General features: G+C 47.4%; 1 protein-coding gene across 15 annotated transcripts in view; it reads left to right on the top strand.

Annotated features, from left to right (window-relative positions):
* Nucleotides 1-27,243, top strand: part of IQSEC1 (IQ motif and Sec7 domain ArfGEF 1) — a 279,361-nt gene that overhangs the window by 143,652 nt on the left and 108,466 nt on the right. For 6 of the 15 annotated variants that reach the window (XM_085590826.1, XM_085590821.1, XM_085590822.1 and 3 more), the window contains one exon: nucleotides 426-470. The exons of 5 other annotated variants lie outside the window; for them this stretch is intronic. In XM_085590826.1, coding sequence (XP_085446952.1) covers nucleotides 426-470 — 45 coding nt within the window. Of the gene's footprint in view, nucleotides 1-425; nucleotides 471-7,236; nucleotides 7,386-15,704; nucleotides 18,440-23,058; nucleotides 24,608-27,243 lie in introns of those variants that run through there. 4 more of the 15 variants (XM_085590830.1, XM_085590831.1, XM_085590835.1 and 1 more) reach the window with 4 other exon arrangements.

The following is a 27,243-nucleotide window of genomic DNA, read 5'->3' as shown; positions in this document are numbered from 1 at the left end:
ATACTTAGAGAACTTCTTCAGTCCTCACAATTACCTGAACTCTGTGGTGCAAAAATTCTGCAGGACAAGTCCACAGGGTGCCTTTTTGGGCAGAGAGCAGAAATCCCCAGAGTGTAGAAGTCACTCACTTAGATACAGAAGGATGGAGTGCTTTTAGAATATTGAAAATTGATCAGATTGTGGCTTATTCAGACAAATGTTTCTCTGATTCCCTCTAATCTAGGAAAGGGTGATGGGTTTTTTGTTTGGGTATTTTTATTTACTCTCACATTTAATGGCATGCTAAGTACTCTGAAATGTCAGTAAGAAGGAAGAGAATGTAACGTCGTTGATATTTAAGGACATAGAATTTTTGAATAGTTCGTGCTTTTAATTTGGTTTATACTTTAATGCTTCATAATTTTATTCTTTTGCTGTCACCTCAGGACTTCACTGGAAACAGGAAGCAGCGTCTCAACTGACCCACTCAGGTACTGTAGCAATCACAGCTGGTGTCTGCGGGCTTGAGCTGCCAGAAATGCCCTGTTCTGCACCAGCTGCACATCTCACAGCTTCATCTTGCAGTGCCAGCCAGCAAAGGCACTGGCCTGATGGATGGATATTCCTCACAGTGGATAATTTGCTCTTTTCCGGGATTTCCAAGTTGAATTTCCGTTCTGGCTTCCAACCCTGGGCAGAAGGGGAGGGACAGAAGGTGTGGCTGTGCACAAACCACCTCTCTCTCAGATCTGTACAGCCTTTGTGCTGCCTGTCCTGTCCTGGCAGGTCTGTGCTGCTCTGGGGACAATTGTGTGCAGATGTCACTGGTGTTTCTGTTGCTCAGCATTTTGATAAAAGCACCCACCCTTCAGGGAGCTCTGTCACAGGAGGCAGGCCAGAAATGGAGTTTTACTTTGATCACTCCATTTAGCAAGAAATGTTTGGCCCTGTTAACGCTGCATATCAAATGGGTACCTTGCATCTTTTATTCTCATCCCTACACACTGAAAAGTGCATCAAAGGCACAGACTTCCTTTGATGAAGCTGGGGCAGGGTCCCTCCCTCTCAAAGTGGCAGCTGCTTTGGTACAAGTCTTTCTTTGGAGATGGTCTGGCTTGAGGATGTGACTTTTTCCCACATGATGTCACTTGAACCTTGCTTGAGCACAACGGTGGGAGCTGCTCTGTTTAACCTTATTCAAATTAAGGCCCCTCTGTAATTAATCTTCCATTATTACCCACTGTAAAGTCTTCTGAAAGTGAAGCGTTTGCCTTGTTGCTATTTCCTAGCAGCCTGTCCTCTGCTGTGATATTCCCTTTGTCCTCTCACAGCAGCACTGCAGCACGTTCAGTCCCCACTGTACTTTTGTCCCATTCCCAGTGTGATGGGAACACTGGCCCTTTGTCTGGCAGGACAATGCAGGAAAAATCCCAACTTCCCCCTGCTATGCTCCTCTGCAAATCTGTTTTAGCAAGAGAACTGTGTTGCTGGTGTGTGATTTACCAGAGCCAGGTATTGCTGCCACCTTTATTCCAGGCTGGAAATAGATATTATTACAATGTTTTTTCTTCCATGGAGTAGTTTTTCCATGGGAGGAGGTCATCAGTGAGGAATATGAAGGAATTAGATGCATGCAGTAAATCCTTCTGAATGTTGAGGACTGGGCTGAATTAATACCTGGGGGTGACAAGACAAGGATCTAAAAAAGCCACTCTTTAACTACAATTTGAATAACTTTGTGAAGTTTAAAAAATCTGGATTGAAACAATCACAGAGGAAAAACTGAAGAAAACTGTTGAGATTTTATCAGATAAAACTGAGAATTTTTCTTATTGTTAAATAGTTATAGAGGAAAGAACATGTGACACCTAGTCCACTTCAGCAGGTTAAATAAGCCTGCTCTGGAGCTGTGATTAGACAGAATTAAGGCCATTATTTATTAAGTACAATGAAAAATAATGGAAGGCTTCTTCTTACTGGATGTGTTCTCATGAACCTGTTGAGCAAATTGGCCTTTGAACAACCCAGAAAATGGAATGCACCAATTAACGTGACCCAATGTCCTGTCAGGTATTTCCTAGTCAGGGTACTCTTCTTGCATTTTGCCTGCTCACAAATTTCCTGTCCCCAACACAAGGGACATTTCCCCTCAGTGAACCACTCAGCACTGGAAAGAGTAAAGGTTATCTGAAAAATTTGCTTCTGTCCATTATTAAGAGGAAAACATTGGCATATTATATCCATGTATATATTGGTTGGCACAATTTCTTTCATAGCCTGCATAGGATTTATTCTGGATATTTTGAGTTGGCCTCTGTCAGCTTTCAGCTGGCATCTAAACATATTTTGTTTCCTAATATCTAAATTTTAATGTGGCCCTTCTGGAGGGTTGAATTGCCTGGCCTGTTCCAAATTAGCTGGAAATTTAAATGTTTGAGCTCTGCAGATATCTGGGGCGGATTTGTCATCTTCTGTAGCAAGTTGATCAGCCAGTGGCTGTGTAAGCCCAGAGAACAGATGTGCAGAAGGGACAGTCAGGATTCAAAGAACAGCAGAGTTCTTCCTACACTTCTGCATGGATACTTTGGCAGCTGAGTGGCTTAATAACCAAAAATAAAGGGTGGGATCAAATGGTGATTAGAATTCATCTGCGGGGGAGTGCAGAACTGTGAAGCCAAAGAACTTTGTTTTGAGTTTCTGGAAGGTTTCTAGGCAGCAGAGCTGCCCTTCAAGTCAATATGGGAGGAAGAGACCTGGATTTATGTCCTGACTCTCTTGGCATTTCTGCAGAGCTTGTCACCAAGACCTTGGGGTGTCCCCAAGCTCAAGGGCTCTGTGTGAGCTCCTCCACCCGCCCTGGCGGGGCAGGGATGCTCCAGGGGTGGTACCCAGGAATGCCTGCAAGGGCAGGGAGGGATCTCAGCTTTGATGGGAGGCCACTTCCTGCACTTGTTTTTGTGTGCTGCGGTGTCCTGGGAGCAGCAAGGCCTTCCAGCCTTCCTGGAAGAAGTTCAGCACCTCGTGCTTGCCCAAACCCTGGGTTTGTAGCCCTGCTCTCTACTCCTCCCCTTTTTAATGTGGTGTGTGCAGGGCATCGTGGATGAATATGGGATCCACACTGGCTGAGTCCCGTGAGATTCCTGAACTCCACAATACACGAGTGGCTACCATGAATTGTTGTGCATGGCCAGTGGAGTATTTCACCCTGGAGTCTTGAAAGACTTGTGGAAAGCAATTGAACTACTACAATTTCTGTGCTACACCTATATAGGGGATACACCTTTTTTCTGGGGAAGTGAAATTTTTCAGGATTGTTCCTAGCATATCACTCTAGAAGTTTAACTGAGTAAATAACAGCAATTCAATATTAGTGCTTTGTGAAAGACTGTCACCAGACAAGTCAATTTTCCTGGTCTGCCCAACTTCTGAAAGCAGTACAGCAGGAACTCCAGCAGGCACTAGCTTCATGCTGGGGTTATTTTATCCCTCAGTGGATTGTTTTCCTTCAGCCTCAGAGCTCCAGGGGTTGGCAAGAAAACCACCCCTAAAAAAGGAGGTGGTGCAACGTTTGATTTCCAGTTGGCCCCTTTTTTAGAGGCTGTTTTTGAAAGCCTTGTCAGAGGCTGAACTCTGAGTGACTGCAGAAATTCTCAGCAAACTGCTTATGGCTCCAGTGCTGGAGCTACAGCACATCCAAAAATCCCTGCTTGTCCAAGGCCTGGGAATTGTAAGTCAAAGGTTTTGGTAAATGCCTTTCTGAAAGAGCCAGTTCTACATCCCGGCTGAGCGTGAGATGAAGCTTAATTTCCTTTGTTGTTTTCCTCTGGAAGACAAGTGAAAATGAAGAACGTGTTGGGAGCGTGGGGCCTTTCATTTGCAAAAGTCCTCATTAGCATTTTCTCTGCCAGGGTGGGATAATCGGTGCTGGATGCTGTCAGGAAATCCATGGGTACATGGCTCCTATGCTCCAAACCCACTGCTTAGAAATAGATAATTAGGGTGATAAATGTTTTTTTTTTTTTTTCTGAAAAGGATATGATGCTGAGAAATAAATTGCTTTTCAATTTGAACAAAGGGAAACTTTCCTGAAAAGTCTCATTTCAGGACCGCATCTTTGGCTGGCGTCTCTTGAGCTTTCATGTCCAGGGTTGGCTTTCCCCTTTTTCCTTGATCCTGGGAATAGCTGGCCTTGATTATGGGATGTAACCATTTTTTTTTCTTTTTCTTTTTTTCTTAAAAAAATGCAGGCACAAAAATGTTACAACACAGAAAACTCAATTTCTTTTCTTCTTTCTTTTTTTTTTTATTTTTTTCCCTTCTGCTGTTTTGTTTTGTTGGGGTTTTTTGGTTGGGATTTTTTTTTTTTTTTTTTTTAAGAAACAAAGGAAAAAGGATTTCCCTGCCGCTGCCTTACCATCTTGGCACTACCAAGGCAGGAGGCAGTGCCAGGAGGCCTTCCTTTAGTTCCTCTTTAGATGAAATCACCCTGGAGAACAGTGGATGAAAAGCAGGGATGAAAGATTTTTGATAAGAAAATCTAAATCTCCTCGTCGTGATGGCATCAGTGACTTGAAAATTGCCAAGCTAATGAAGCCCAAGGGAATATGAGTCCAGGAAGATAAATAGGCTTGGATTTGGGTAGTGTTTTGTGCTGTTGGGGGGGATGTTGCTTGCTTCTCACAGATAACCAGTTGTGTTTGCTTAGGAGTCACCAGCCATGGTGCATCTCTGAAACAAATCCCAGCAAATAAATGCAGGCAGCACAAGGAAAGGGGAACTTGAAGGAGAATCTTCACAAGAAATTATTTTTTGAAAAGCCCCAGTCAAACAAATTTTTTCACTCCAAGTTGCTTTTCTCATGAGCTGGTTATTCCCACCACCTGCCCTGTCCTGTAGAAGGTGTTTTTAGGGAAGTACCACACAAAGTGTGACCCTGTCTAAGCATAGCCCCCTGATTTCTTACTGCACTAAAGAAACTGCCAGTTCTTGCTCACATATATTTATAATTCCATTTAATTAAACTTACACAAGGCAGTTTTCTAAGAAGATTCAAGGCGCTTCTGTAACTGCACAGTGACAATGAGGGAAACCAGAACCCCTAAATATAGCTTATATAGATCCCTAAATATAGCTTATTATCCAAGCACTTGGGGAACTAGATAGGTCTACGTAGAAAAGAGCCTCAGGTTGAGGCTTAGAGGTTTGGTTTTCTCTGCATATTTTTGAAACAGCGTTAAAATTCTTGTGGCATTTTGGGGATGGGTTTGTGGGGGTGTTTTATGGTTTGTTTGGGTTTTTTGTTTGTTGGGTTTGTTTTAAACACTTGTCCAAGTACCATAGCAGTTTTGAAGCATTTCATCAGATTCTGCCTTTAGTTTTGTTGTTGTGACTGTTGAGCTCTCAAGTCCCTCTATACCTGTTTGACAGCAGTGCAAGCTGTAGCCTAGATGTTTCCTGTCAAGGGTTTTCAGAAATGAAACAGAATCAGAAACAGCCAAATTGTAGCTGCTGGAAGAGTAAACTTACAGCAAACTGGACACAAGCATTTGTCTATGTCAGGACATTTCCTATTTAACAACAGCAACAATTTAAATTTTTTTTTAGATAAATTTTTTTTTAAGATTTTTTTTTTTTTTCAGAGATATATCTGGTGTGCCAGTCCTTTTTGTTGCAATGGAGCAGTTCTGTGCTGTTGTTAACTTGGAGTATCCTGTGAGCCTGGAGAAGGGGAGGGGTGGGCACAGATCTCTGCCCTCTGACCAGGGACAGCAGCCAGGGAAGGGCTGGAGCTGTGCCAGGGGAGGGTTGGGGTGGGGATCAGGGAAAGGTTCTTCCCCCAGAGAGTTCTGGGCACTGCCCAGGCTGCCCAGGGAATGGGCACAGCCCCGAGGCTGCCAGAGCTGCAGGAACAACACCTGCCAGGGATGTTCAGGGTGGGATTGTTGGGGTGTCTGTGCAGGGCCAGGGTTGAACTCATGATCCTTGTGGGTCTCTTCCATCCCAGGAGATTTATAGAATCCCAGACTGATTTGAGTTGGGAGGGACCTTAAAGCCCAGCCCTTAAAGCCACCTCCCACTATTGCAGGTGGTTCCAAGCCCTGTCCAGCCTGGCCGTGGGCACTGCCAGGGATCCAGGGGCAGCCACAGCTGCTCTGGGCACCTGTGCCAGGGCCTGCCCATGCTCCCGGGGAGGAATTCCCACCTAATCTCTAATCTAATCCTGCCCTGTGCGATTCCGTCCCAGAATTCTCACCCGTGGTAGTTCACGTTGGGATAGAGAGGAAAGGAGGAGGAGGAGGGGAGGGGAGGGACTTGGTAGAATTAGGCCACGGTAAAATATAGAAAATTTTAAAGATTTGTGCTCCCGTGTTCTCAGAACAGAAGCAACCCGCTTTTATCGTGCCCGGCAGAGGTTTCGATTGCAAACGCTGCTTTTGCGACACCCCCAGCCCGGGCAGCTCCGGAGCGGCTGCGGCTGCCGGGATGTCCCGGGATGCTCCGCCGGGATTCCCGGAGGGGCTGTCGGTCCCCGCCGCCAGGCTGCCCGTCCGTCTGTCCGTCTGTCCGTGCCCGCCGCCAGGCTGCCCGTCTGTCCGTCCGTGCCCGCTCTCGGGGGCTGTGCCGCTGCCGCCCGCGGCTCGGGGCTGGTTCATCCTCCCCCTGCGCTCCCTGCCACAGCGCGTTGGGAACCAGATAAGCACAATCTGGTGTGTGAGCGGGAGGCTCTGAGCTCTTGCCTGCCTTCTTCTTCTTCTTCTTCTTCTTCTTCTTTTTATTTTATTTTTTTTTTCCTTTTTCTTTCTTGTCCTTTTCTCCTTTTTTCCGCTCCTTTCCCCTCCCCTCACGAGAAGCCCCCGGCTCCCGAGGTGCCGCAGACAATGGAGCTGATGTGCTGGTACAGGAGGAGCTGATGAACGGGGGGGAGGAAACAGGGAAAAGGGCAAACGCCTGCAGCCCGGTGTGCTGATCACAGCTCTGCTCTGGGTACCGGGCAGTGGTGTCACAGCCCATCGAGATCACTGCCTGCATTTCCCGAAGTTCTGGGAGCCCCGAGGATGCTTTCCAAGGCTCCATCACAGCCCGCAGCTGGGATCTCTCCACGCTGTTAGTCCGGGGGGGCTCAGAACGGCCTAAAAGCCGAAAGGAGAAGCGGGATTTCTGTGTAACGCCCGGTAGGACTGTGTGCCCTGGGGATCAAAGGGCGGCCGTGAATTGGCGTGCTTTGTGCCCCGGCCCTTTGTATGAGCGGGGCCGCGGGCGGCGGGGCCCGCGGGCGATCCCCGGCCCCGAGCGCAGCGCGGGGAGCCGCGGCGGCGGCGGCGCTGCAAAATGCTGAAGCTGAAGGCCTTCTGCTTGGATTACTGGCAGTTTTTATGTCTCCAGCCTCTCCATGGTTTCTATAAAAGGTAAGAAAACGTTAACTCGGCGATGCTCTTCGGCACATGGTGCCACCGGGGTTTTTCCTCGCTGTTGTTCTCCCGAGGAGAAGGGAGTGGTAGGCAGTTAACGAGAACTTGTGACAAAGATCGTAAAGCTGCTTTATTTTCTTTTTTTTTAATGACATTAATTATCAGCTGCTGTCTCTGTGCATGCAGACGTGAAGGTGAGGGTGCTGTTTGGTTTTAACCTCTACTTTGGGTCACATCACCTGACACTCGGGACTTTTTCTTCCCTCCTGTTTTATCCTTGGACACAGTAGCTTGTGCTGTAGTGTCCACACTGTACACCACACTGGCAGATTAACTGAAATGTCATGGGAATTTATGGAACGCAGAGATGACCCTTTATTTCCCTGAGATATTTAGCAATATAATAGTTCATTTTACTCTCCCTCCCAGCAAAAAGTACACATCAGAGTCATTCAGAGCAATGGGCACTTCACTTAGACAGGTCTGACACCCAGCTTAAATGATTGATGGTGAATGGTGATCGTAAAGAATAGGTCTGGGTGTCAGATGCATTGAGCTTGGCTATTTAATGGAACAGCAAAATAAGCAATTCCATTTAACATGTCCCTGAACTTACCCTGATGCTTTTTAATCTACACTTCGTTTTCCTTGCTCCTGATTTACACTGCTGAGCAGAGGGAATTGGATGGGTTTGAATTTGCTGGGGGGAAAGTGGGGATCCCGTCCTGTGAACAAAACCTGTGCAATTCTCTAAAACAGGATTCCGTTCTCCTTACGTACACTTTCTGCCCTGGCTACCTATTGTCAGCCTACAGAAAGTGCTTTGTACTAAATGCTAATTGCAGTTGAATTTTTTATGCAGCGACTGAAGGCTGGAAAAGGGAACTGTTCCAATCTTTTTCAAGGTTTCAGGGGTGCCCCACACTTTCTGCATTGAGTAACACGGGACCCTCATCTGTGACCATTGGCTTGTGGAGTTTCAAAAGACAGCTTTATTCTCCTCTCCTTGGAGTTTTTCACAGATTCCACTGCCAAGCCAAAAAATTCCCAACCTAGTCTCAGCCCATTGTGATGTTTTCCTTGCTGAGAAGCCATATAAAATAATAGAAATGGAGCCAGACTGTTTTGACACAAATAAATACTAAACTTGAGCTTTCTATCTTGGATTCCTGGCTAAATCCCAGCTTTGTGGCAAATGAATTACTGGGGAGTTATTCTACATCTCCTAATGGAAACCCTTGCAATAGGGCTGCCCATTTATTTCCTTCCAGAGAATTAATTTACTTGCCATCACAGCCTCGATGTGTTTGAATCTTCTGTCTGCATGAGCAACACTAAAACCAGGCCTTAAGCACTTCAGTATCACAGAGAAGCACTTTGTTCTCGTCTTTTTGAGAAGAAAGGAAAACTAAAGGAAAGTTGTGACTTCCTCGCATTTGAAACAAAATAATTCGTTGGTTAAAGCACAAGCAAGTGTGAAAAGCTTCAGAATAACAAACCTTAAATGCAAGGAAGATCATCTGAAAAAGAAAGAAAAAAACTTTCTGGAGACTTTCAATTACTTTTTATTAGTGACTGTAAATTGTTTAAAATGCTCTTGGAAAAGAGCCCAGGGGCAGTGGGGAGGGTTTGTGTGTACCCCATGAATATATTTCCTGTTTTTATGTATAAAATGAGGTAACAGATAACAAAAACAGGACTCGGGTAACATTTCCATGGAGTGACCATGCTCTTTCCTTCTGTGCACTGCCTGACCCTGATTTTCAGTTGCAGTCACTGCTCAGAGCTGTGGAAAATGTTCCTGGTTGCTTTGGAAGCTGTGACTTGCTGCTCCATGGTGGGATGTCCAGCTGTGTTTTCCAGCTTTTATTATTCAAGGAATTCTTGTGGGTTCATGTCCAGAGAAGGGAACGGAGCTGTGGAAGGGTTTTGAGGCACCAGGAGAGGCTGAGGGAGCTGGGAAGGGGCTCAGCCTGGAGAAAAGGAGGCTCAGGGGGAACCTTGTGTCTCTGCACAGCTCCTGCCAGGAGGGGACAGCCGGGGGGTCGGGCTCTGCTCCAGGGAACAGGGACAGGAGGAGAGGGAGCGGCCTCAGGCTGGGCCAGGGCAGGCTCAGGGTGCATATTTGGGAAAATTCCTTCATGGAGAGTTGTCAAGCATTGGAGCAGTGCACTGGTGGAGTCCCTATCACTGCAAACGTTCAGAACACACATGGATGTGACACCTGGGGACTTGGCAGTGCTGAGGGAGTGGTTGAATTTGGTGATCTTAAAGGGCTTTTCCAGCCAGAATTCAGTGAGTCTGGATCTCCTGCCTGGCCTGGACAATTCTGATTTTTGGTATAATTTTATCTTGCTCTGGGGTGCACTTCCATGGAAGTGAAATCCCTGGGCTTGAAGAGAATTCCATGCAGGGAGTGTTGGGGCTTGTGGTGGCCCCACTGTCCAGAGCTGTGGGGCTGGAAGAGATGGAGGACAAGGAAAAATGAGCTATTCCCCCTCCCTGGCTTGGCTGTAGTGCCAGCTGGGGCACTGCAAGCAAACACTGAGCCTGGGTGATGGGAGAAAGGAGAACTAGGATGGGTTTGCAAGTTTATTTATGTATACAGGGTAAAAAATCCAGCTCCAAAATAGCAAGCTGGGCATGTGGCACTCCTAAAGAAATGCCAGGTAAGGGCAGAGCTCTCTCTGTACCACGTGTACTGAGAGAGTTTCTCTGGAGTTTGTTCTCTCAACACAGCCAGGGGAGGGGGAAACGGGGAGAAATTCACCAACCACGCTTTCAGTTCCTTGAATTTGGCAGCACCTGCAGTCACCAGGACTTTGCCCATCCCATGTACATTCACAAAACAAAGCAACTACAAGGTAACAGTGCTTGTGCCTCCAGTGATGTGGTTGTGAACCAGCAGCCTGATTTATCCAAATATCAGCAAATTGCACAAAGCAAACTCGAGGGCCTGGGGTAGAAACCTACTCCAGGAAATGTTTGGTAATTCAGTGATTCATGAAAATGAGATTTCAGTGCTCTTCAGTTGCCAGTAACACCGAGTGCATTTTGGTCAGAATCCCTCACTGGAGGGCTGCTTTTGGTACCCTCTAAATACAAACACTGAGGGTGCTGAGATGTGTTTCTGTGGCAGAATAAAGTGTCAGATGAGCAAATCACTGTTGGGTTCCTATGGTCTTGGCAGGAGGAACGTCTCATGCTTTGCTTCCAGGATTATTATAAACCCATGTGAGCCCAGGTTTAGCATGTGAAAGTGAAGATTTTCCTTAGCCAGGGGGGAAAGCTCCGTGCTGTGCTGCTGCCAGCTGGTGGGTAATAGCCCAGGCTAGAAATTGTTACCATTAGCATTGCATTAAAGATCAAGCAGAAGGTGAGGAAATGTGTGACTGGCACCGAGGGCAGCTGTAATCTGCAGATTTTCCCTCTCAGAATGTCTTCTCTCTTCTGGCTAAAACAGGAGGATTTCAGAAAACAGAAAGCAACTGCCAAGTTTGTAAAGGCTGTTTTATTGGAACGCCTTGTTTGGCAAACAAAACTGTTTTTAAAATATTTCTTGTCATTTTCAATTTTTCTTTCCTTGGTTTGGTCTCTCTAAAGGAGGCACGAGTCCCTTCCAGAGCAATTAAGGCCATTTGTAATGAGCCACCCCAGTGGAATAAGCAAAGTGAGAGGTGGCTGGCTCTTTGAAGCCAGGATTAGCTGGAATTGTTACTGCCACTCTTCAGCTGGGACTCACAGTTCCAGCACCCTGCTTCAGGATAGAGTGATTCATGTGCTTGAGCCCATCTCTGGGTAAAATAGGTTTGTATTTTGGTGTATGATTCATTCCCATGAGGATGCTTCAGTGTTGATTAAAAATGAAAATGCTTTCATGAATTGGCTTGCTAGGAGCAGCTTACTGCTGCCACCCTGGAATATCAGAGTATCTGAGTGTCAGAAGCCACTCTGATATTGCACTCTGCAGGGCACCTGCAGCTCTGTGCTCATCCTCTCTGCCACTCTCTTATCCTGGATAAATGTGTAGTATTTGAAGCCATGAAAGGAATTGCCAGCCTTAATTTAGACGCTGTTTCAAAGGCAAGGGCTTGAAGTGATCTGTGTCAGGGCTGTCCTTTGGGTTAACTCTTTGTTAAAAAGAATATGCTTTGAGAGGCTTTGTTCCTCACTCCTTGTGCTGCCAGCGTGAACTCTGCTCTGGGGTTGTGTGAGGTGGCTTCAGATGTGTGGGTGACTGGCACGGAGCAGGGCTGCTGCTCCCTTTAAGGGAAAGGCAGCATTAAAAAAAAGGTGTAAAGAACTCCCTGGTTATGGGTCACTACATAATTAAATTCATTACTTAAAAACAGATTTAATGAAGGGGGAAAACTTATATACAGTCCTATAATCCCACATTCCTGGTGGTGATTATGCTAATTAGAAACCTCAGGAACAGGGAGTAAGGGGAAAAATCCTTGAAGTTCTGGTTCATGAAGGCAGGGAAGTGCTTGTGCATAGTGCTGGACAGTGATGTTAGTGTGTTTGTGCATCTCCTGCTGTCACTTAAACTCTTTTAAAGAGCTCCTTTGCAGCATATCTAACAAAACAAAAGCAAAGTGGGTGGGGAGAGTTGCTGGAGCTCTGCCTTGAACTTGCATTTGGAGTTCACCATATATGTTGGTAGAAACAAATAGTTTGCTTTCACTCGACAGTGACTTCATCCAGAGCAGGGCTGAGTCATGTGCCTCTGGAGCAGCTCCCTCTCCAGAGGATCCTTTGGCCAGGCTGCTGCAGCTGCAGAGCAGCTGAGAGCTTCCCCCACCTCCCAAACCCACCTCTTCTGCAAGCACAGCCTGCAAACAGCACACATTGCAGTATCCCCACCGTCAGCATGAAAGTGATTAGGAGCAAACCCTCAAATAAATGCACAAAGTAGCAAAAATGCCTTAAATGCCATCAGAGGATTGCTCTGTGTTCAGGGAAGTGATTCTGAGTTGAGAAAATTTAATGAAAACACTCCAAATACCTGCTAGTCTGGCAGAAGCCTTCCTTGCCATGTCGCTAATGGTCCTGTGTCTGAAAGAGTCTTTGTGCAGGTGTTCATTGCTCACCTGCCTGAAAGCCACACTTCTGCTTTGCCTGCTTCACCTCTGCTTCCACCGAGGTGTGCAGTGGGATTTGGGCTGGGCCAAGCCCTGCACAGTCTGTTGGGCTGTGATGCCTCTCCCTGGACCAGTGCTGGCACTAGGTTAAACTGGGTTTCACACCTGATAGTTCTTCGTGTGTGTACCTGCCTTCTCCCCACCTTTCCCTTACCTATCCCTCTCCCTTTTCCCACCTTTCCCCATCTTGCCTTTCCCCACCTTTCCCCGCCTTTCCCCTGCCTCTCTGCAGTCCTCATGACATCAATTCTCCAGGCTTCCTAAAACTTTCAATTTCTCCACCCCCTTCCCTCTCACCCAGGAACCATCTGTGAGCCCTCAGGTTCTCCCTTCCTCACTCTTGCACGGATTTTAACCTTCCACAGGCAGCTTTGAAGGCTGATGTGGGGATTTTTTGGAACTCGGGTGCCTGTGCTGGGGGTTCCTGCCCTTTAGGTGGATCCCTGGAGCACTCAGAGTTTGCCAGGCTTTTCTTTCCCTCTCCAGTCTCCTGTATTTGGATGCAGCTGATGGGCAGCCCCTGGAGCAGTCACATTTTAATTGTGCCTCTGGCTCTGTGCCCTGCAGAGGGGAATTGGGAGCTTTCTGAGTTCCTTTGATCGTTGTCCAAGTCTGAGTCACAGCACAGGGAGCCCGGTGGTGGCCTAGAGACATCCCAGGAGTCTCTCAGAAGCTGCAGCCTGGAGGGTGCTGGAGGGGCTCTGCCAAGGATCCCAAACTCTCCACCTTCTGGGGGTGAGGGGAGATGCCCTTTAGCAAAATGCCAAGTCCAGGCTGGCTTTGTTCCCCAGCAGGACTGGCATGTGCATGTCAACGCTGTCAGCTCCCAGGAAACACCAGGGGTTGCATTTCCTTAGGAATGTTTGTGAAAAATCAGCAAAGGAAGTTTCAAAGGGGATGGAAGAGAATGCAGCAAAGGTTGGGAGGAAAATATATGGTGAAGATATTTTATTAAAACCTCCTAAGTCAAAATGTTGGCTTGTTGCAGGTTGAAGGTTTAAAGATGCCCCAAGTAGCCCAAAAATCCAGAATGCTTTTTGAGAGAAAAATTTAAACTCCATCTATTTGCACGACTCCTTGCAATCCTTAATTGGTAATAGCTGTTGTATAAGGGGAGTGCTACCTAAGTTAAAAATAGGTCTGGGACTGTACTGACAACCCAAACCAGGCTGGCTCCAGCAGTCACATTTTCCTTTTGTCAAACGACCTACAAATGTAATGTACATCGGGACAGAAATGCTTTCAAATCCTGCTTTGGGACCATTTCATTGTGGCAAAGCTTCAAAAATCCAGGCAGATTGTGTTCCTGACCCCTGAGGGCTGCAGCAGGGCAGGTTCCTGTGGCAGGGATGCTGTGCTGAGCTCACTGAGGCTGGGCCTGGGCGCAGGGGCTGCACTGATCACCTCCCACACCGAGGAGATGCTGCCAGCCAGGGCACGCAGCTTCATCCACAGCCAGAGCAGAACCATTGTCCTGGCTGCTGCTGTGCTCTGGCTCCTCTCCCTGCCTGCACCCACCAAGCTCTGCTTACCCTCCTGCGGGCCCTGCTGCCAAGCAGAAGTGGATCTCCAGAGGGGGGAGCGTGATGGAGTGTGAGACTCCAAATTAAGCCCTGCCTTTCTATTAATAGCATTTAAAAGTAACACACCACCTCCAACTTGTAAAGGAACCTCAGCTCCAGCATTTTTAAATACTTAGAGTGATTCATCTCCCTCGTGGTGTCTTTGCCTGTAGCAGCTTTGTTTCCGATGTGAAAATTAGAAAAGAGATTAAAAGTCTTCCATTCTTCAGAAATGGCCTCAAGCTGTGCCAGGACAGGTTTTTAGTTGGATATCAGGAAAAATTTCTTCACTGAAGGGGTTGGAACAGGCTGCCAGGGCAGTGGTGGAGCCCCTCTCCATGGAGGGTTTCAGATGAGTGGATGTGGCACTTGGGGACATGGTTCAGTGGTGGCCTTGGCAGTGCTGAGGAATGGTTGGATTTGATGACCTTTGAGAGCTTTTCTAACCTAAATGATTCTGTGATTCTATTCTGCCTTTTCTTCCTTCCCCACCCCCCAGAACTGGGGTTTTAAGGGATTTCTAACTGCTCCCCATTGCTCTGGATTCCCTTAGGAACCAAAACCATTGGGAGAATCCCATTATTGTCCCTAAAATGGGTGGCATGTGCTTGGCAGTGGCCAAGCTGAGGGCTTTGGCAAACTTGGTGAATTTTTACCAGTGTTTCTGTGATATTGATTCTTCCAGTTGTTTGCCTTGCAGCAGCTCCCTGCTCCTGTGTGCAGTCAGCAGAACCAAAGTTGTTTGTCTGTCTTCTTGTTCCAGGCTGCCTTGGTGCAAACCCTCCATTTGCAGCTCCCCTGCAGCCCCAGCAGCTGAGCAGAGCCTTTCTGCTGATCCTGCAGTTCATGGGAACCCACCTTCAGCTACCTCCACTGTGTGCTCAGCTCCCAAAAGCCACAGCATCATCTCTGAGTTAGTAGTTGTGGCTGTTGGAATTATGGATTTCCTCCTAGAAGAGATGCAAAATGTTTTGCAAAGCTGAGAGTCGCTTTCCCTGGTTTGCAGGCAGAAACATGCAGGTCCAAGGCATGCAGTGTGGCCACTGGTGGTGCTGGGTTTGGAAAAAAAAAACAGTCCTGAAGTGGGAAGAAATTTTGGAAGGAGGCAGAACTTCTCCTCGCACCTTCCTGTTGCACACTGGGAGGACTCAAGAGCTTGTGTTACATGGGGCACTGTCATGGGTCCAGACACACAGGGCTGCAGAGAGGGAGAGCTGCTGTGGGTTCTTGCAAGCAGGGCAGAACTAGGAAAGGTTTCCAGGGAGAAAAAAAAATCAGCAGATGAATAAATCCGTGCAGGGAGTTGAGCTCGGGTGGGTGCAGTGATGTGCTGCGAATGGAATCTGTTTTATTGCAAGGGCAAGAGATAAGTGATGAAGTTCTCATCCACACCCAGAGGGGAGGAACAGCCCAGGCAGGCAGCTCCAAAGAGCCCAGCCTGTGCGAGTGAGTGTGGGGCTGCAGGGTCACTGCAGGGCTGACAGGAGGTGGTGATGGGTGGACAAAATGGAAAATCCATGTCCAGGGCAGACACAGCCCCTGCAGTGCTGGGGTTTATCCCGTTTGCCTTCCCTTCGTCCTTTCCCTGAAGGGAAGGCAAACAAGGCTTCGAAACTGTGAAATCACTTGACATGCAAATGTATGCCTTGCTTGGGGCATGGTGATGTCCCTGGAACAAAGGGGAGAGAAGTAAATAGCCGGACAAAAGCCTCACTGTCCCACTGCTCCTGGAAAAGCTCCTCTGTTCTCAGTGGGATTGTTCTGGCTACTGACAAACAGCTCATGTGCCTCGGTTCCTCTTGGCCATCCTTTCTGGGACCTCCTCGCTGGTGGTACTCCAGAGGAGTTGCTTTTGAGAGACAGAGTCAGGTTCTGTTAATCTCCAGTTCTTCACAGCACTCAGCAGCTATTCCCTGGTGTTGCTGGCACATCCAGCCAGGCCCTGCCCTCCCCGGGCTCTGCAGGATGCTGTGGGCTTGAATATTCCTGTCAAATATCATCCCAAGGAGCATTCACACCAATCCTTTCTTCATATTTGCAGCAGAATAAATAGCACTTTCTCACAGCAGAGATCTAATCACAGAACTGAGCTATGACTTATATTAGCTCATGACGTGATTTGCACAGTGTGCAGCATTTTCTGGATGTGTATTAAATTATATGTATTTCCTGCAGAATAATAATAGTAGTAATAACAACAACAAAAATAATAAAAAATAATAATATTCCCTACTTGCTTAGAGGAGAAGCTGCTTGGATTTGTCCAGGTCTTCTGGGAAATCAGTGGACGAGCTCAGCTCAGGAGCTGAAATACTCTCTACACTATGTAATGGTCTGGTTTTCATGGAAAGTGCTGCAGCAATGATTTTAAAACCAAACCAAATCAAAAACCAGTCTCCCCGCAGCATCTCACCTCTGCCCCGTGGTGTTCCCACGTCGTTTTAATTCCTTTGATCGCTGGTTGTCCACAAAGTTTAGAAACGTGGCTGAAGGAGGTGATGAAAACTCTGCTCTACTTGGCTCTCTTGTAGAACTCATCCACTGAATCTATCTTTAGAGATAAAAACGCTATTCCTGCAGATGTTGGTGCTGTCAAAATATTGGGACTGCAGGGGGATCAAGGAGGGTGTAATCTAAATACATCAATTGCACTGAGGGCTCAGCATTGGGCTCAAAGAGAGGGAGCGAGCTGGCACAGCTGAGGGTGCTGTTTGATACCTCTGTGCTGCACAGGAAAGAAACTATGGCCTTTATTTTCTTTATATAATGGGTTTATTTATGCCAGATGAAATCTTGCAAGTGTGCAGGGTACAACAACCAGAAAATCTCTCCTGTAGGCACTTCATCTCTGAAGTGAGGGAGGGAAGGAGAGGGACAGGGTTCAGCTGGGCTGCCTGAACTTACGTAGCTTTTTCCAGCATTGAAATATATTTCTGTGATTATGTTAGGAACAGATGTATAAAAGTTTTCTAATGTAATTTTCCTTCATTAAGGCACCTGATTTAAATGTACAGTGTGCTGTGGAACTTGGTGTGACTTTTCCTAACCAGCCATCAATAGTTTGCTCCAGGAACAATTATCAGGAACTCCTAAAGCAGAATTTATTTCAAAGAGTGGAAACAGTCACGAGACCCTGGGCAAAATGGCCTTAGAGAAAATGGAATTATGCAACAGCAAACAGACAGTTAATCACAGGCTGATTCTGCTCTGTGAAGAAACAGCATGAACTTGGTTTCTTGATTAATTAAGTTTTATAATATAAACATGCATCTGATGTCCAGAAGGGCCCCTGATAATGGTGCTGTTGACCTGTGCAGAGAAGGGAGCATGGGCTGAGCAAAGGCTCAGGGAACTTTAATCTGTCAGAGCAACAGCTCTGACTTTCAGGGTGGTCTTGGAGATGCCAGGGCAGGATTTAAAGGGCTGGTCTCTACAACAACAGTAACAAAGTTTTTGCCATGTGAGTGTGTTCTGGGGCTTCAATTAATTGAAACTTTTGGCAATAAATGCTGTGTGTTTAAACTTACTCGGCACAGCAAAAGGATTCCACGTACATAATCTATTTTTGGGTTTTTTTGGTTGATTTGGGGATTTCTTGGGTTTTCTCAGGGGTTTTTTGTTGGTTGATTGGTTGGTTGGTTTGGGGTTTCTTTTTAATCAGATCTTGCCATTTTACTGTTGCTGTCATTTCCAGGCTGAGTGTCACAGCTGATACTCAGCACTGAAAGCCAGGACTTCTTCATATGCCTTCAAATCCAGCTTTGGAAAATGACTCACTACTTTTTTTTGGCACCAAAAAGTTTATTACAGTACACAGAAAATTTTGCAAACAGCTGAGGGTTCCACCAGCCCGAGGCATTTGATGGAGCATGTCCTGGGTTAGCACTTACAGCTCTCGTAAGGGATTTTCTAGGGCAGTGTTACTGGGCTGGGGAGGGGGTTTTGAAGAGGAATAAATGGGAATAACTTTCTGCAGGTGCTGCCTAGGTAGAGTTTTCTGACTTGGCAGCTCAGGGCAGAGAGTGTAACACAGAGCTTTCTGAACAGCCTCTAATAATCTTTTCTGGCTTGCAAATAATGTAAACACCGAATCTTATAAATCACTGGAGAAAGGAGTAACCCGAGACTGCAGATGGGAAAGCTGCCTTCCCTGGGAGCTCTCTGGAGTGGAGGTCGGAGGAATCACTGGAGCTGGTGAATCAGAGCTGGGGCTGGCTCTGCTGCGCTGCCGAGCCCTGTCCCAGCCGCGGGGGATCCTCTGCTCTGCACACCCCAGCATGAAGGGGGATGGCAGTGCCATGTGGAACCTCATGTGGAAATACTGCATTTCTGTCAGGACCATCAGGTACGTGGGCATTTGTAAAACTTTCTTTTGGGAGGCTCAGGGGTTCATGTGTGGGAGCTCGCCCGTGCTGCTGCTGGGCTCCTGCTCCCTGCGGCGTTAGCTCTCAGCAGCCTGTGAGGCTTCTTAAGGTTCATTCTTCTTCCTCAGACTTATACTGAACATTAAAAAAAAAAAAAAAAAAAAAAAAAAAAAAAAAAGGTTATTGCAAAAAAATCTTCCAGGAATGAGGAGTTTTCTGTCTCATTTGCAAGCGGGAGAAAATAGGAATATGAAAGAAACCAGTGAAAAATGAGAAATTTTGCTTTTTTCCTGAATGCTTGCCTGTTATAATCTTCTCTTTGCCCTGTCTCCCAAATCCAGAGGTTGAGCAGCTGTTCTTGGCACTCTTCAAACATCACTTGTGGGGAAGGGGGGTGAAAGGAAGGTGGCTTTTCGGGCAGGACAGACCCCTGGGTTCAGTGGCTGTTGTCTCCAGGCTGGCGTGGTCTGTGAGCCCAGCTGGGCAGAGCAGGGGCTGGGCTGTGGGTGCTGAGCCTGGCTGGGCACAGCCCGGGCTGTCGGACACTGCTCCCTGCCAGGAGCAGCTGCCCAGCATTCCAGCGGAGCTCACAGCAGGAATGGAGAGACACTTGATGATTGTGCATCCTCACCGGGATTTTTTGTAAATTTTTAGATCGTTTCCCCATCCCATGCCTTGGTTTCTTGGGGGGGCGCAGCTGTGTGGGCTAAGTGATACCTTTGGCCATGCCAGGTCCCCTGGAGAGGTCGTGTAATCCAAGTAATTGCTGCATTTCACACTGCATAATTATTCTGGGTTGAGGAAATAGTTTAGGGAGCCTGAATTTCTGCATGGACTGTCATTACAACTCCGAATGAGACTGTGGAAGGTTTTTTATCAGGCTACCAAAATAAAGCTAAGAAATCCCTTAGTTCCCAGCAGCATCAATATAATAGAAACTGGCAATAATCCCCAAGAGAGGATTCGATTAAGATAAAAATAATTTTATTTATGATCTGGGTTTAGAACCAGAAGCAGAAGGAAAGTCTGAAAGAAGCACAAGTGCAGTCTTTGCAGCCCAGATGTTAATCCCAACCTTGGTGCTGCTGGAACTGCCTGAGACAAGTCCTGTGCAAACCCCTCAGCCCTGAGGGTGGGTGATCCTAAGAAAACTGAACTTTAAAATGTGCCTCAGAGGCCTGGGTGTGGTGATTTTCCTGAAGTTTAACAAGCAAACTGTGATGTCCTGTAAACAGCTAGTTCTTTATTTCATCAGTGACCTTAGTGCTGTGTAGGGTGGGTTGAATATCAGCTGAGTTATTCACAGCAGGGCTTATTTATAGGGCTGTTGGTGGCTCTCACAGGCAGTGAAATGCAGAGTAACAAGAGGATTTTCAATGAATGTTTTTGGTTGCTTTGACAGATGCTATCTTCTTTTGGCAGCAACACCAAGAAGTTAAAGAGAATAAAAAACCCAGTTTTCCTTTGTGGAAAAAGTTCTCTACTACCCTAAGTTGCTTTTCTGACACAATTCAGAGACCCTAAAACTCCCCCTGTGTTTTGGGAGACTCCAGCAACCCCTGGGGCTCAGGTTCTCATCCATCCTAGTCCTTATCCCTCTCTGCCTCTTCTCTTTTCTGGGAGGCTCTGGAGCCTGTGCAGCACTCGCAGGAGGTTCCAGCGAGCCTGGCTGTGCTGTGGGGCAGCAGAGGGAGTTTGGTGGGATCCTCCCTGCCCTGCTTGATCCTCCCTGCCCACCCAGTGCCCCCACGCTGGGCACCAGCCCGTGCCTCCTCTACACTGGGCCGCTTGTCCTGCAGCCTGATGAATGAGGGCATTGGTGCCTGCCTGAGAAAACAGCCCTGCTCCAAAAGGAAAATGAGGCTTTAGGCTTGGTCTTATTTGCATTGGACTACAGCAGCTTTAGGAAAACATCTCTGACTGAGCCTTTGTTGGCCGTGCTGGGGCCTTGGCCAGTCCTGTGCCTGAGGCTGCAGGGCCCGGCCGGGTCAGGGCTGCCTGCAGGGCCCAAATGGCCGCAGAGACCCAGGAGAGTCATGGGTGTGCTGGGGTAAGCTCAGGAGAGAGCAGTGAGGACATACACTGCACTGCCTAAAAATAATGGTGCCTTTTTCCCCGCTGGGGGCTGTCGGCCAGCTCCTAGAGCGCGGTTGAAGAAGTTAAAAAGATGAAGGGATTTCTCTGCCGTTGTCCCAAAGCTGAGCTTGCTGCACTAACGTGGAGCCTGTGTCCTTGCAGAGCCCAGTGCTCTGAGCCGTGGAGCCTCGCTGCTGCCAGGCTATCTCCCAAGGAACAGCAGGGAGAGTCCCACCATGGCCTGGGTTGAAAGGGACCCTTAAAACTCATGCAGTCCCACCCCTGCCATGGACAGGGACGCTTCCCAGGGACACCTTCCACTGTCCCAGGCTGCTTCAAGCCCTGTCCAGCCTGGCCTTGGACACTTGCAGGGATCCAGGGGCAGCCGCAGCTGCTCTGGGCAAGAGAGGCAGGGTTTGGCTGACCCCCAGAGCAGAGAACAGGGCAATCCCCGAGCCCCAGGACAGTGCCCAGCCAGAGCTGGTATTCCCAAGGGGAGAGTTACCATTCCTGTCTGGCCCTGGGGGGATGCAGGGTGATTGTCCCTTCCCTTGCCCAGCAGTGGCTTGTGCCACGCCAGCCTGGAGACAACAGCCACTGAACCCAGGGGTTTGTCCTGCCCGAAAAGCCACCTTCTTTCCACCTCCCTTCCCCACAAGGAAGGCGCAGGGGGTGGCAGTGGCTGTGCTGTCACCACAGCTCCACCACAAGTCCCTCTCCCTGTCCGTATGCCCAGGGTGACACTGCCCTTCACTCCTCTGAAGGCTCTGAAGTGAGGGGCTGTGGCACTAAAAGCCGTGCTCTCCTCCTCTGGGAGCCTGCACTTGTGATATTTGCAGGTGGAAAACTTCCCCAAAATCAGGGAGCAGGACTGGGTAAGCACTCACCATTTGTTTCTCTTACGGCTGCACTTCAGTGACCCCACGGCTGGGGGACAGGCAAAGGCATAATCAGGGAATTGTTGGTCCGTATGTTCAGGTTGGCCCTGTTGTTGGTAGGATCTTGGCAGTTTTGGGGCAGAGGAGCAAGTGTTAGAGAGGGCTGGGAGCAGACCCTGCGTGGGGAATGGCTTGTCCTTGGTGGCGTCCCTGTGCCAGCCATCTCCTAGCTTGGGGTTAGTGGTTGGAGACTGGAGCCTTCTGAATCAGCACATCCCAGCCCACAGAGAATAAATTACAGGGTTTACAGCAGGGTAACACATAGTTTTCAGCTTGCATCTTCAAGTTCTAGTGCAAGTAATGGAGGAAAACAGTCAATAGTTACTTCTTAGTGCTCTACACATCTGGAAAAAAGTAAGAATTAGTCCTCAGTCTGAGCTGTCTGGGAGTTTGTTCCCTCATTTTCCTTCTGCTACAAACATTTTCCATTTTGGTTTGGTCATACTTTATTTTTAGTTGTCTCCTTAGGCTTTTTTTTTTTTTTTTTTTTTTTTTCCTGAAGACTGACAGAACAATGCAGTGATTTCATCAAAGAAAACCAACACCCTGAGTAGTGAAAGGGTCCCCTTTTGGCTTTGGTGGCCTTTGGGGCAGCTCCTGGAGCTGGGGTAGTTGGATAGAGCTCATAAGATTTGGAAGCCTGGAGCACATAAAATTTAGTATAACTTGGGTAGGGGGCTGTTCATAAATGCTCTGAGCACCCAGACTGCTCTAAATTACACTGGGATCAGTGCAGAAGTGTGGGCTGGGAGCCCAGGCTGGGCATGGTTTGCTGTGCAGTTCATGGACAAACATCAGCAGCTGACGTGACCAGAGATAATGGGATAGATAATCAGATGTTTCATTTGTGGTTATCAGTTTTCCCCTGTCAGGGCAACTCTAGCACCTACCTCAGCTGTTCCTCTTGGCACCTCCAGGGTTAATGTTTGTGAAACTCACCTGGATAAGGAGAATATGTTATGTTGTTAGAGCGGGAAGCAGGGGAGTTGACACCTTTCATTAAGATCAGATGTCGCCAATGTGATTTCCCCACAGGTATTTCATGGCTTAAATACTAATGAGAATTACTAAAAATTCATTTATAAGATTAAAAAGAAAACCCCAAACCCAAATATAGCCATATTTATCTCCACTATATAACCTGTCTATTTTTGTATTCAGTTTCTACGTGGATTTCTTTGTCAGCTGCAAAATGCTGCACTTGAGAAGCTAGGAGACAAAGCCAAATGCAAGTCATTGTTAGTGATCTCAGAGCTTTAATCCTCAGACAGGGATGGTTTTCTGGAGGCTCCAGTGCCGTGTTTGGGAGTAGTGGGGCTGTGGCTGTTCCAGAGCCTTGCTTTGCTGGGAGTTCTGCTCAGCCTGGCACCCTACGCTGCTGGGGAAGGTTTGAGCCACTCCCAGTGCCAGTGAAACAAATCACTGCCAGGGTGGCAGCACGTTGGTGTCCTCAGAACGCTTGTGAGGGGCGTGTGAGTGTGTCTTGTGCATTCTGCACCCTAAAATGGATTATTTGGGTGAGTGCCTGCCCTGCTGTGCCTGGTCTGTGCTCGGGCAGCTGCAGAGGGAATCACCGTGGCACGAATTCCTCTACCTGGAGCCGTTTGTTCAAGGGGGGAATTAAGCTGCTGGGTTCTGCTTTGAATTGTTATTTTTAAAAAGTCATTAAATGTTGCTTGTATTCAGCCGGGGTGGGTGGCTGCTTACATGGCTGGGTGATTTCAATCTGATTGTTCATGTAAATGAGAGGTTTGTGGTTTAGGTTCGGTGAGCTTCAGCTGCTTACAGGTTACAGCCCTCTTAGAGCAGAACCTCATCAGCTCCTCCTGCCTTTTTTTTGTTATGAGCACTCATTAAAATGCTCCCACTTTTACTTCTGTGTGTTCTTTTTGTCTTGTACTCTGTATTATTATTGATAAAAGCTCAAAATGCACGGGCAGAGGCTGGTAGAGGCAGCAGGTGATTGCAGATTAATCCTTGCTTGAGGGTTGGTGTAAAGCACCGGAGTTTGTAATATTGGTAATATTTGCAGGTATTTAAGTGTTTCTTTGCACAGAACCCTCGAAGTGAGGGTGGCTGCCCTGAACAGGCACTGCCAGTGCAGCACTGCTGCTGCTGGGGGCTCCTGGAGCTCCCACCTGGGGGTTTTTGGGCAAGTCAGATAAGTGCATGAGATATTCTGGGGCAGGGAGGTTGGACTGGGTGACCCCCAGTGGTCCCTATGCAGTTTCTGACTCTGGAGTGTGGGCTGGAGGCTGCCCTCACTCACTGCCCACACCAGCTGCATCTCCAGGGTTCTGTTGTTTCATTGAAAGGAAAGGTATGAAAGGACCAGAAGACAGCTTAGTTAAGTAGCTAAAAATTAAATCAACTTTCAGCACTCTTTTGAGTTTTAAGGTCTTTGCATTAAAATTACTGCATCAAAGTTTTGCTCAAACTTCCAGCAGCCCTGGGCTGGACTCTGCCAAGGCTCTGTGCTTGCAGGGTGCAGGGTCTAATGACATGCACTGAAACCCTAGAAGTCAGAAACCTAATCCAGGGCAGCCCAGAGAAGTTAACAGCCTGTTTTATTATTTATTTACACAGACCTTTCCAAAGAGCTTGTTGGAGCGGAACCATGGGTTACTGAGCTGGTAGAATTGTTTGTCTAGTGGTGGAGGAATTTCATTCTGTTCAAGGCAGCTTTTTTGTCCTTCAATGCTTGCTGGAGCTGAAGCATATGGTAAAAATATATATGGCAGCTTTTTGGGCAGAATTGGTTTGAGTTTTTTGCTGCTTCTGCTGCTGCTCCTGCTGCTCCTTGCCTCCTCAGACAGAGCTAGAAATTGGCATCCAGGCTTTGCTCTGAAAGGGTGCTGCTGCTGCTGCTGCTGCTGTCCTTCAATTACTCAGTTGTTTGTATTTTTGATATTTTTTACTACTTCTGAAGTAGTCCGTCAGCTTGGGTCTTTTTGTTCTGAATGTCCAAAGAAAGAAATTGTATGGGAGCATTCCCTGCTCTTCGGCTTGAACAGAATTACCTTTCCAGTGGACTGCAAAGCAAATTAGGTAGGGAGAACGTAAAGCTCTGAGCTTATCTGCTTTTAACAAGATCATGCATTTTCCAGAAGGAGTCAGATGACGTTTTAGGAATTGGTAAGTACTGATCAATGTAAAGCTTATGAATCATGTCATTAACATCTGTGCTGGGGATTGATCATAGTATGAAAACGCAGGGTGGGAAATTATTTTAAGGAAACCGTCTTCTGCTTAAATGCCTGGTAAGAGTTTTATTCCTTTCCTAACAGGAATGCATTTTGCTATACCAGTATAGATTCTAATTCTTGCTGTGTTTTTGCTGTCCGTGGTGCAATATCTGCCTATTAATCATTTTCTTTGACAGAATCATAAAACCAGCAGGAATTCATGCAGTAAGCAAAGTGTCACACGTTCAGTCATCTTTAGCAGAGACAATAATTCATGGGTATAATTAACTGCCTGACTGGTATCGAGTGTGTGAGGTGTTGGAAGTGGGCTCGGGTTGTTGGGTTTCCTGTCCTCACCACTGGCTGGGTGGGGGGGTGGGGGGGGGGGGTGGTGGCAGAGCTGCTTAACGAGGCTCCTGTGACAACTGCAGGAACAGACAAATAAATTAAAATAAAATCAAAGCTCATCACGTTCCTATTTACTGGCTGGTTAATGACACTTAAGCAGAGCTGGAGGTGGGCAAGGCAGGACAGCCTGAGCTGCTGCATTTCCATGTGAGGGTGCTGGGGTGTGGAGCTGCAAGCTGATCAATTAACAATTAAATATGCTCCTGAGTTAGTCACACCTGCCTCAGCCTTCTGGAAAAGTCTCAGCAGCATGCATGGCATTTTACATTCAATGAATTCTCATTAGCTGGTGGTACCAGAGCAAGGAATAATATTCCTTCATGGCATCAGGGGGCCACTTTCATGGTCTGATGGGGCCTGGTCTGTGCAGGGAGAACTCCATGGCTGGGAATTACACAGAGGAATTACATCCTGACATGGAGCATTCTGGTTCAGCTCTCCTGAAAGCCATTTATTTTCACAGAAATTGGTTCTCTAATATGGGAGCTCTCTTGGACACCTCTTTCCCACTTCATCCTGAGGGCTGAATCACAGCCACACTTGTGTCCCCGTTCCTTCCCAAGAGCCACTTCACTGTATTTGGACGGCAAGTAAAGCCATCTTTCCAAGGAGATCTTGGAAATCAGTATTCCCTAGGATTTAAGGTTTAAGAAATTAGGATTTAAGAAATTGGTTAGGCTGAGCTGAGGTGGCAGGTGCCCCTGCAGCCCCTGTGACACACAGAGTGCTGGCAGTGGGGCAGGGCTGGGGGACAGCCTGGGCTCAGAGCCAGCACGCTGTGCTCCCACGACAGGACACACTGATCCTGCTCTTCTACTGCAGCCTGAATGCCTCCTTGGGCTGGAGCAAGAGGCATTTCCAAAACTTTGGGCAGGCTCAGTGCACAGGGAGCCAGAGTGGAGGGAAATGTGACCTTTGTGCTGCTCAGAGCCTTTGGAGTGTGTTCCAAGCTTTGTGGGTACCATGTCCCTGTCCAAAGGACAGTGTGGCTGCAGTCTCCTCTGCTGCCCACAGCCCTGGGTGAGGATCTCTTTGTCTCAGGTGTTTTGGAGTTTGTCCCAGCTCTGAGCCTGGAATGGTTCCCCAGCTCTTTCTCCCCTTGGAATCGCTGGGGCAGTGCCTGGGGTCAGTCCTGCCATGGCCAGAGGCACCAGCCTGGCTCAGCTCAAGGTGTCACTGCCTGTGGCAGGGTGTGGAACATAGTGAGATTTAAGGTCCCTTCCAACCCAAGCCGTTCTGGGGCTCTGTGATGCTTGGAAATGATTCCATGATTATCTCACGGTCCAGCTGGGAAGCGCTCCCATGGCCAAGGCATCCAGGCAGCTTCAGAGGAAGCTGTGGGAAGGAGATGCTGAACTTCTGATGCCTCTGGGAAGATAAAAGGCACATTTGTACTTTGCCTTGGATGCTCTTATCTAAGAGCAAGCCCTTGCCTTTGGGAAGAAGGGCACAGAAGCAATAGCTATTGGAAGATTCAGTTATAAAAAAGCCTTTATAAAAGCCATCAAGACAGCCCCCAGGCTGCAATTGTGGGGTTTATTGTGTTCCTAAGAAATAGAAGGTGATTTAACAGAAGTTTCACAATGAAATTAGGAGATCTATGTGTTTAATTGCATATTTTTAGTCTTGTGTGGTCAGCTTAGGGTTAATGCTCAGTTCCATTTTCCTTGAACTGTTGTGTGTCCACAAAGGACCTGCAACTGCTGCACAGGGGTTCTGCACAGGTAGGTGTGTTTGTATCAGCAGATATTTGTATGGCTCAAGCCTCTTCCATGTTTAAACCAGCAAGAGTGAACTATTCCACCAAATCAATGAGATTGGAGCAGATCAATCTATTCAGTACCTTATTATCCATTTAAAATTATCTCCTGATGTTTCAAAGTGAGTGAAAAGTAGGCCCACTGCTTAATCTGACTATTTAGGAGAGCTTAACCCTGCTGCTGTAGTGGGCACACAGCCCTGAATTTAAGCACTTTTCCACAAGGAGCCTTGGAGTGTTCAGCTGTGGGGTTTTTCTGGCCATGGACACAAAGACCTGATGGTAGAATTTCACTGTCTATTTTCAAGTTAATGTAGCAAACACTTGTGGAAGAAAGGGCCATTGAATGCAGATAAATACTTGACTGCTTTCCAAAGGTTAATTCTTTAAAATTCCCAGCATTAATTCCTTAAAAACAA

Source organism: Lonchura striata, chromosome 12 (genome assembly GCF_050655825.1).
Source record: "Lonchura striata isolate lonStrDom1 chromosome 12, ASM5065582v1, whole genome shotgun sequence".
Classification (NCBI taxonomy): Eukaryota; Metazoa; Chordata; class Aves; order Passeriformes; family Estrildidae; genus Lonchura; species Lonchura striata.
This window is presented reverse-complemented; position numbering and strand designations above follow the sequence as displayed.